This window comes from Mercenaria mercenaria, chromosome 1 (assembly GCF_021730395.1).
Source record: "Mercenaria mercenaria strain notata chromosome 1, MADL_Memer_1, whole genome shotgun sequence".
NCBI lineage: Eukaryota > Metazoa > Mollusca > Bivalvia > Venerida > Veneridae > Mercenaria > Mercenaria mercenaria.
Genome location: NC_069361.1, coordinates 86,211,314 through 86,222,449, shown reverse-complemented (window position 1 = coordinate 86,222,449; position 11,136 = coordinate 86,211,314). Strand labels below are relative to the sequence as shown.

General features: G+C 35.7%; 1 protein-coding gene across 2 annotated transcripts; it reads left to right on the top strand.

Moving 5' to 3' along the window:
• The first annotated feature begins 252 nt into the window (after positions 1 to 252).
• Positions 253 to 10,833, top strand: LOC123531623 (uncharacterized). 2 transcript variants are annotated; one of them, XM_045312748.2, is made up of 6 exons: positions 253 to 395; positions 1,948 to 1,974; positions 4,696 to 4,783; positions 6,364 to 6,461; positions 7,554 to 7,641; positions 10,191 to 10,833. In XM_045312748.2, the coding sequence occupies exons 1-6, from the start codon at positions 314 to 316 to the stop codon at positions 10,309 to 10,311; spliced, it is 504 nt and encodes a 167-aa protein (XP_045168683.1). In that variant the 5' UTR covers positions 253 to 313; the 3' UTR covers positions 10,312 to 10,833. The 2 variants fall into 2 exon arrangements, with proteins under 2 accessions (XP_045168683.1, XP_045168693.1); XM_045312758.2 differs by lacking the exon at positions 1,948 to 1,974 and having other exon boundaries at positions 256 to 395.
• The last annotated feature ends 303 nt before the right edge of the window (positions 10,834 to 11,136 follow it).

The window sequence follows — 11,136 nt, the reverse complement described above, 5'->3', positions numbered from 1 at the left end:
CAAATTCAAACATTGTTCTCTATGCCAGTCAGAAAAAAAAAGCATGAAGACAGTTTTTTGTGTTTTTATTTTTCATTTTTTGGAAGTAACGTTAAGAATGCATGCGAAAGCACAGTCAGTATCTTGTTTATCACTTGTATTTTTATGGGAACATGCTGAGATTTACTTGGAGCATGTTCTGCAAAACTTCAAGACTCGCTGATAGGTTAAGTGCTGTTTGACGTAGTTTTTCAGTAAAGTTCACAGGTATATTTCGCTCTTTATTACGCATATAAATTCTGGTAAATAAGAAAGAAAGATTAAAACTTATATAATGATGGAATTTAAAAGTTTAACTTTTATTTTACTGGTATGTGTGCTTGCTACGAATGGACAACGCTATTATGGAGGTGGTTGTAAGTTTATGTTTATATTGAATTTATATGTAAAGATACTTTATTTCTGTTGTTGTCGACAAATAATTTTGATTTCATATACTTATTCATCATACTTTACACATGAATACAAGTTAACCTTTTCTATAACTATTGCAAAAAACCTACTTTTGTGATTTGTACCTTAATATTGTTTATTCATCTCATAGTACGCAGGTGATTCTATAGCTTTGTAAAGCTTTCTTTTATTAACTTACTATAAAACTGTACTTATACGTATGACGTCAGTTAGTAAACATACTTCTGTAGCATCCTTCGATCGATGATAAAAAACTTAACATGAGAAGCGGTATTACAAGAAAATAATTCTTACAAAAGTGATGGTTAGAAAAGATTCTGCCTTTGCGCACTAAGTCAATATCTTTTTACTATGAACCCCTTTCAACAGTTAATGGTACTGTCCAAACTGAAAGATGGACAAGTTCATTATAGAAATTTAGCAGGGTAAGGAATAAGGTAGAAGACTCGTAATGATAATCGGCATTTCCGGTTGATGACGTATTCTCATGCTTTTAAGCATCTTTCGGCCGTAACAGAAATCACATACGGAGAATTGTGTAATCGAACGAAAGATACGAGGAATGCCAATATTGCATACGGAGAATTGTGTAATCGAACGGAAGATACGGGGAATGCCGAAATCGCATACGGAGAATTGTGTAATCGAACGGAAGATACGGGGAACAGCGAAATCGCATTCGGAGAATTGTGTAATCGAACGGAAGATACGGGGAATACCGAAATCGCATTCGGAGATTTGTGTAATCGAGCGGAAGATACCGATTGTCATTATGATTCAGTTGCATTTTGTCCTTCCTATAACATACATTAAGTATAGGTTAATAAATGGGAGAGCGGTGCCTTTGAGTGATAATGGCCCTGGCAAGGTGATAATAGCCCGAGGGCTTTAGCCCTCGGGCTATTATCTTCTTACAGGGCCATTATCACTCAAAGGCACCGCTCTCCCATGTATTTACCTGTTTATTACATGTTTACCTATAATATAGTAAGAAATGTATTTTTGTGTCATTTCTATGGGTACTTGCATCTTCTGGAACAATAAATTTCAGCTTTTCAGTTTCTATATTATCATGATTATTTGTATAAGAGTCTATTTACTGTATAAAATCAAATACCTGGATAGTTGTACTTTCTTGCTTATTCCATAATTTAGGGATAAAAATACGATATTTCACGAAGAATACACGATGTTACGCTCAAGATGATAAAATAAAACGGAAATATCCGCTGTTTTACCTCCACGAAACGCGATGACGTCATTTCTGTTTACGGACGTTAATTTCCCGCGCTAACGCCAGGGCCATTATCGATAATGGCCCCGGGGCTTATTATGATAATGTGATAATGCATGACGCAATGCGATAATGGGATATTTTTCAGCACAAATTCGTTACTATTTATAGGTACTCATGTAATAATGGGGAAAAATAACTTCAGAAATGGGACTTGTGCGATAACATTAAAATTATACATATAATTTGTTCCCTTTCAGTTCGAGGAAGGACTGGACCTATTCCAGGTAATGAGATATGTAGAATTATTGATAGAAATAGAAGGCTACCCTTTTAAGCATTATGTATAGATGTGAGTCAACATGTACAATAAAATAGGGCCTGTCGCAGAACTAACTACATTTCAATTGCATTAACAGCGTTCGTGTTCACATACTCCTTTGGCTTAACCAACTATTAATAGCAGACAGAGTAGATATGCGTTATAAAACAGTACAGCAGCGTCATGCACAAGAACACGCAAACGTGTAGTAAATCTCTTTTGTTTGCGTTGAGTTAGGCGTTATTTGCAAAAGTATTTCAGTTCGGTGGCTGTCAACTAACCAGTGTTGCTGGATTACGAACAAGTACTTACCTGTTCGCCGCAAGTAACTGTCAACTTCTCCACAAGAATCAGAAGTTCTCCAGTAAAAACGCCTCATCCCGGGATCGAACTGAAGATCCATCGATCCATAGATATGCCCTCTTATTGAGCTGAGTTAAGACATTTGTTATATAAAATGAATGTATTACTTATCTTAAAAATGAAATGCTTCGAAACTTACAGAAACAGGAATGATAAACTTATGTGATTTCAAAAATCTACGAAAGAAGCAAGGCTTAAGTTATTCTAAACATCCCTGTACGATACGGTAGCATGTTAAGTGTTTGTTACTCTGCTGCTATTCTGCTTATTTTGAAAAGGAAATGACCCAAAAACTGTCAAAAAATCTATTTATTATCTATAACTGCTTAAAAATGAGAGAAAGTGCGTTACTGTAGAAACACGAGCCCTGCGACATATATCTTTTAAGCTGATATTAGAAAACTAATGCATATACCAATCAACTACGCAGACGTCTGCGGCTAACAGCAAAACTGAAATAAGCTGAAAAGTGTTAAAATCTAAGAATGCCTTTGTTTAAAATGTGGTTGCGACTTTTTCTTTTATGACCATAATATATATTAATTTCTTATTCAAACATATTTCCGAAAATTATTTACAAAAGTTTGAATATTGACTTACAGTCGAAGCTTTTGTTGATGATTACTTCCCTTTATGCAAACGTTCATGTGCAGTATCTAAAACAGCATTACTATGCATAACGTCCATTTTGATAGCTGTTTGATCTGTCTTTAATTAACATAAAATTGAAAGCCTTTTGGAACTTTAAATGTCTGTATTTTCCTTCTCCCTTCTATACCTTACGAGAGTCACGTACTTTAAACCTGGATAAAAGATTTACTTCACGGGAGAGGGCCAAACAAGCATTGAATTTAAGCAGTTAAAATATTCAATAGAGTTGCTTTTAAAATAATAAATCAAAATCAGTAAGTCAAAAATTGGAAAATAAAACTGTGAAAATTGATGTCTGATGTCATGTAATAAGATACTTATTTTGTGGCTTGCCTGCCAATAGCCAAAACTATTTACTCTCTGTCGCTCGACCTCAAGAAATTCATAAGTGTACACTTCATTATCAAAGCAGAACATTCAACAAATAATGAAATACTTTGTAAAGGGGAAAATCTTGTATTTACTAATTTATTGAAAGGTATTTCAGGTGCAAAATTCTCGTGTTATTCACTATTATGGCTATGAATTGGAAAGTATTTTTGACCAGTTTGCGACAAACGTAAAAGTAGATATATGTATTCATGAACGAGGGGTACTTTATGACATCGGCTCAAATGCAAGGAAATAAAAATTTGAAAAAGCATAATTGTCAAAGTTTTGGGATGAGATGAGTGAAAAGGTTTAACTGTGATGTTACTTGTTTAATGCAAAATCAACACAATACTTGTGAGCGTTCAGAAGAACTAATTCATTTCTGTACGGCTTATAGTCTCTGAGTCATACATTTTTAGCAGCGTGCTAGGCAATTGCAAAATTACTAATTCAAGAGGCATAACTCGTTTTTCAATCCTGCTTAAAAAATAAAAGTAAAAAGCTAAACCCCGGGGGCACAACTTTACATGCTGAATAACATGTATTTAAAAGGTTCATGTATCTAGGTCATATAACTTTTAGCAGCGTGCAACACATATTTGAAAATAATTACTAAAGTTCTGATTGATGTAATCGCAAAACCTCGCATATGCATTTTGAGCAGCCTGCAAACGTGCGAACCTAAAGAAAGAAACCGAGGAGTAATAATGTTTAAAGCAATCGAAAACATCGCAAATCTGAGTATACAAGCGGCAATGCACAATGATTACAAGTCAGACCATCTATACGTATAAGCAAAAACCACGGAGAGACTCTGCATTACATAATTTTTATATTTCACAAGTGCATCTATGGTTTTACGGCCACACCACCCGTATAACTAGCGCTTTTGAAACCATCCTGAACAAATCTTCACTTCGTCGTCAAGTTCAAAGATCATCTTTCAAAATGATTTTAAAATTTTATTATGAGAATATAGATGAAAAAGTTGCGAGCATTTCGTTTATTTTGTTTGTTTTGAGTTTAACGCCGTTTTTCAACGGTATTTAAGCTATGTAACGGCGGGCAATTAACCGTACAAACCTGTTCTCCGCAATTAACTGTCAACTTCCCCGCGGGGTACGAATGATTTCAGACACAATGTCTTTTATCAAATTGTCACGGAGAACACAGGCCCGCCTGCATTTCTTTTAATCTTAAATCCAACAATTAAAAAGAAGAATAATATATTATTGTACTTTTGAATGAGACATTGAATTAAGAATAATACAATCTTGATATTTCATTTCTTGTTCCGAAGATGACTGCCCTACAATGATTCGGTGTGCTTTAAATCCATGTCGAACTGGCGGACACAACTGCCCTAATTATCCAAATGCAGTGTGCATGTAAGTACATACTATATATGTATCTATTTATATAACTTTAAGCTGATTCTAGTCTTCAAAAATACTTTTAAACTAGAATACAGTAACATTTTACAGATATGACAACCCAAAAACATGTTTTTGTAAGGTAATTATCATATTTTATGGCCGAATACCAATGTTTTACTTTGTTTAACAAGGTACGAGGAATGTTCAATAAATACCTGTAAATGTGCTCACAGTTTTGCGCACATCGCCAAATTCGAGGAAACTGTTATTTATGTAGATGAGCGAATTTTAGTTAATATTCCGATAGTTTTTCTTTGGAGAAATAATTAGTAAATGCTAGTCCCAACGGCAACGTCATATGACGTCATCCTCTTTTCTATTCTACATCTACTAAAACATTGCATTTCCACTACTTGTTTTCCAAGCTGCGTTTTCAGACGGCAGGTTAGAATTACACCTATAACGCTAAATCATGTTTTCATATGACGTCATTAGAATGTTAGGCAGTAATATTGCTTTGGTCATCGACTTAGAGGGATGTTTCTCTTCAAGGCTAAAGGGACAATTGTCTGAATAAAACAACATTTTATCGGCGTTATGAAAATTTAAATGTAATTAATATGAGGTTGTCAGACAACTGATGACTAGAAAATCTACTCACGTTTTGAAAACAAAAGAACCCTTTAATATGGATCGGCGCATCACAGCTCAGTATTTCATCTAGGATATTTGTTTGTGTGGAGTTGTTGAAAATGCCTTTAATGGCGAGAAACATTGAATCAAATGTAAACGCGATTTGGATTGATTAATATCGTTAATGTCGGCGTCATGATGACAAGAGGCTGCTTTAGTGGTAATGAAGTTGCTTACGAAGTGATAAATAAATAGTGCTGATTTTCTAAAATACGATCTTTTTATTCACGTTCAGTATGTTCTAATCTATCATATTTCAAATTTCAGGATATTTCTAGATAGATTTATTGAACACCCTTTGTTCTGTAGTAATTTGTATTGCAATGAATTATAATACTCGATGAACTTTTCACCGACGTAACAATGTATTTACAAAACATTAAAATCCGTGAGAATCTTTTATGTGTTGGTCCGACTACTGTTCTGTTATTTTCACAAATCATACAATCAGTGGGAGATTTTCGTGAACGTCATCATCATATCCGACGTTCAATGCACAGATTCCCATTGTTTTTAATTGCCGGGAGTCTGAAATTTATCAAAGACAACTTACGTCAGCCATTCTGAATTTCGTTTTATTTTACCATAAGGGACAGCAAAAAATATTTCATTCTCTTTTGAGCAATACTTTATCCGAACAGTAGCGAAAAGATTGGGTTAAACTTGCAGCAACGATAATCTGTATCATCTATTTTGTATTTGTCTTCATTATATCAGGACTATAATCCATTGATTCAAACGGTAATCAATGCCTGCAATTTCATATTTGCCATATTTTATTGACCGTTTTTGTGTAAGAACCATCATGCATTTATTCAATAAATTTTGCTATGGAAGTACCGATTATTAGTCATAATTGCATCTGGATTATAAACGCCTTGTTTCAATTAATTTTGCAGCAACGATGACCCATGTCAGCCATTTTGTATAGGCCATTATTACATTGGAAGACAACGTCGCCTGACAACTGAAGAATGTCACGGAGATCCCCCACAAGGTGAAGCGACCCTTTTCTAGCATGACTTAAAAAACCAAGGTGAAAGAAATCCCCCCAAAATGGACCGCCGATAAGTTAATCTTGATAAAAATGAAGGATTTAAGATCAAGACATAAATTACAAACCACCAATTTACCAAACAGCAAAGAACTATATATCAAGAAACTATTTTAACAGTTTTTTACGATGTTAATTCTCTGATAAGCTTCACACGACTTATTTTTAACAGTTTTTTAACGGAATGACGTATCATTTATCAAATGGAAGTAAATTTTAGTAGTTTTAAATAAGGTTTCCAAACTTAAAACCTGCTCGCCCGCTTAGCTCAGTAGGTAGAGCGTCGGTCTACGGATCGCGGGGTCGTGAGTTCGATCCTCGGGTGGGGCGTATGTTCTCCGTGACTATTTGATAAACGACATTGTGTCTGAAATCATTAGTCCTCCACCTCTGATTCATGTGGGGAAGTTGGCAGTTACTTGCGGAGAACAGGTTTGTACTGGTACAGAATCCAGGAACACTGGTTAGGTTAACTGCCCGCCGTTACATGACTGCAATACTGTTGAAAAACGGCGTTAAACCCAAAACAAACAAACAAAACAAAAAACTTAAAACCTGGTTATTAGAGTGGCGCTGTTTGGGCGGACTAATCAGGACTTTAGTAAGAACTTAAATATTGAAGTGATCTGTATGTACTAGTTTATATCAAGACCAGAGTTTAGTACTGCACATGCTGCTACTACGGTTGAATTAAGGTCAAGGTCACCGTTACTAAAAGAAATAAGAACAGCGTCCGTTCAATAACTGAAGTTCGGATTTATCTGTTGGAATGAAGTTTATGGAAAACCAAGGTCATGGTTCTAATGTCCAATGTGTATCTTTATTTGTTTGTTTCGTCTGCATTGTTTGAATGTACGCAGTTATATGTGCATATATGCCATGAATACATCTATACCTACACTATTACATAGTTTTGATTTGTGGAGGTTACCTTATTAGAGAGTGGCTTTTCCCGCTAGACCTGTGGCCGTGTTTTTAAAGTAAAATATTTTCAAAAGCAGTAGCTTTAAAGTTTACAGTTACTTTAACTGACAGTTGAATGTCCAAACAGACCTCAGATGCGATGTTTCAGAAACCCATGCCACAATGCTAGATGTCCTGCTTATCCGGAAGCTGAATGCAGGTAAGAGGTATCACAATAAATAAATAACAGAAAATGTAGATCAGAAGTATCATACAAAGATTTAAAGTATTCATGCCAAACAAACTTATGTATGTTCATAAATGGTTCATGTTTATCTAATTTTACTTTGCTTCTGGTTGCTGATATCTATCATGCGTTTTTGTGTTGTTATTAGTCCCCTACTGGTTGAAAACCAGTTTCGGCGACTATAAGAATGCGCTTTTCCATCATTCCGTCATTCTGTCATTCCGTTATTCTGTCATGCCGTCCGTCCGCAGTTTCGTGTCCGGTCCATAACTCTTTTATCCATAAAGGGATTTTAATATTACTTGGCACAAATGTTCCCCATGATGAGACAACGTGTCATGCGCAAAACCCGGACCCCTAGCTTAAAGGTCAAGGTCACAATTGGAGGTCAAAGGTCAACAGGGCTTTTTTCCTGTCCGGTCCTTAACTCTCCCATCCATGAAGGGATTTTAATATCACATGGCACAATTGTACCTCATAATAAGATGATGTGTCATGCACAACTTTAAGACCCCTAGCTCAAAGGTCAAGGTCACACTTAGCAGTCAAATGTTAACATGGCTTGAACAGGGTCAGTTTCGTGTCCGGTTCATAACTCTTTCATCAATGAAGGGATTATAATATTACTGGGCAAAAATGTTCCCCATAATGAGACGACGTGTCATGCGCAAAACCCGCACCACTAGCTCAAAGGTCAAGGTCACAATTTGAGGTCAAAGGTCAACAGGGCTTTTTTCCTGTCCGGTCCATAACTCTCCCATCTATGAAGGGATTTTAATATCAGTTGACATAATTGTACCTCATAATAAGATGATGTGTCGTGCACAACTTTCAGACCCCTAGCTAGAAGGTCAAGGTCACACTTAGCAGTCAAATGTTAACATGGCATGAACAGGGTCTGTTTCCTGTCCGGTCTATAACTCTGTCATTCATTAAGGGATTCCAATATTACTTAGCACAGATGTTCCCAATGATGAGAAAACATGTTAGCGCAAATCCCGGAGCCCTGCTCAAAGGTCAAGGTCACCATTGGTGGTCAAATGTCAATAGGGCTTTTTTCCTGTCCGGACCATAACTCTGCCATCCATGAAGGATTTTGATATTACTTGGCACAAATGTTCCCCATGATGAGGCAACATGTCATGAGCAAAACCCGGACTCCTAGCTCAAAGGTCAAGGTCACAATTGGAGGCCAAAGGTCAATATGTTTTTTTTCCTGTCCAGTCCAGAATTTTGTCATCCATCAAAGGATTACAATATTACTTGGCATAAATGTTCCCCATGATGAGACGACGTATCGTGCGCAACACCCAGAACCCTAGCTTAAAGGTCAAGGTCACACTTTGAGATCAAAGGTCAATAGGATATTTTCCTGTCCGGTCTATAACTTTGTCATGCAAAACAGGATTTAAATATCAGTTGGCACAAACATTTCCCTGGATGAGACAACATGTTGTGCGCAAAGCTCCGGCTCTAGGTCTTAGGTCAAGGTCATACTTAGAGGTCAAAGTTCAAATTCAAGAATGACTTTGTCTGGAGCATTTCTTCTTTATGCATGGAGGGATTTTAATGTAACTTGGCACAAATGTTCACCACCATGAGACGAATTGTCGCACGCCAGAACCAGGTCCCTAGGTTTAAGGTCAAGGTCATACTTAGAGGTTAAAGGTCAAATTCAAGAATGACTTTGTCCGGAGCATTTCTTCTTCATGCATGTAGGGATTTTGATGAAACTTGGTACAAATGTTCATCACTATGAGGCACACTTATTTTAGAATTATGTCCCTTTGTTGTTACTATAAATAGATTATATTGTAACTTTTTATTAGTGGCCGTAGGAAAAAATTGAGACCACTTTTCTGTGGTACAACATGCACGGTACATCCAAATTTTAGGTGTATTTTGATCTATCTCTATCTGGTAAAGAGGTTCTTGTGGACTTACATTTTATAGATTTTTTTAGGGTTTATTTCACTTTGTTGTTACTATAAATAACTTTTATGATAACTTTTTGTATAATCGGCCAAAAAAAATCCAAATGAAAACAACTGTACGTTTTTATATATGCAAATTTTAATCCAAGTGCTTTGTTATATTATATTGTATATATAGTACAATATTGTTTATACATCATCGACAGATATCAGTTCATTATGTTATACTGCAGTAGAGAAAATTAGGTGCCTTCCAGTAGGGGACTTTGTATTGCATGGCAATACTTCATTCACTTGTTGTGTTGAGTGTCTGTAGTCTGTTTGTCGTATTGTTATATTTTGTCCCCGTTTCGCTTAGTATTTAAGTGTGGCAGTTACTTGGAAAGAACACACAGTAAGTAACCGGAAAGATATTACTTGAAAAAAAATTTCAGTATCATTACACACCTGTTTAATTGCCGTGACCAGATATGATTATCATAGTCAGTTAATCAGTTAACAATACATGTATATGAAAGTCATACCCATTTGTCTAATTAGTAAATTATTCAATCCTTTGATGTTCAAATGTGTTCTGTTTTCTTTCAGAAATGACGATCCCTGTGAGCCTTTCTGTGTAGGTCATTTCTATCTGCCAGACGGTACGCAACTCCGGCGACGCGATTGTCGCAGGGGAAATCGGCGTAGGCACAGGGGTGGACGTATCTAAAACGTCTGAATATATAACAATATAGCATGACAGGTTGAAAAACGAACAGTTCAATGATCATTCTTATGAATATTATATTTTTCTGTTGTGTACATATTTTTCAATGTCAACTTGTTTGTTCTTATATATACCAAGATGGTTCAAATACACGTAGATTTCTGTCATAACGCCAAAAGTAGTGACTGAAACCATATCAAATTATTCGTATTATTTTGAAAAATAATGCACCTGCTACAAAGATAGTTCAGAATCTTAAACTGTTAGAGTTTACTAAAGATTGTGTTTTGCCTTTTGTTTCATCGGGGTAGAGCATCCCAAGGCATGTCATCTATGTGTACGACCCTTTTAATGATCAATTTTATTATTTAATTACTACCTCTTAAATATTATATTCAAAATGCTCATACATAAGAATCGTACAAGGTAACTACATATTGCGTCGTTTTACTTCAAGATGCATGTAATTATTTGACTTGTTTGGCATCTATATTTTATGGAAAATTAAACATAAAACAAAAGCTATTCGTTGTTTTATTCTGCTTCTATACGTTGTTTGTTTTTTGTCTAAATTCACAAGAACTCTGTATTATTTTGTAATTTCGAATTCCCTGTAGAAATGCTAAACTTGAAAACGAAAGCCGCATTTTGATTCGTAGATAGTCAGGGGTCACGCGCAGGGGTCACCCCGTCTAAATGTATGCGCGTGGACTTCTTTTTTTTTTTTTTGCTATTGGGGAGCAAATTTTCAGCACTTTATTACGAATTGAAATTACCTGGGCTTTAGTACAGCATGTCAGCTTTTAATCTATGAAAAATATTTGAGCT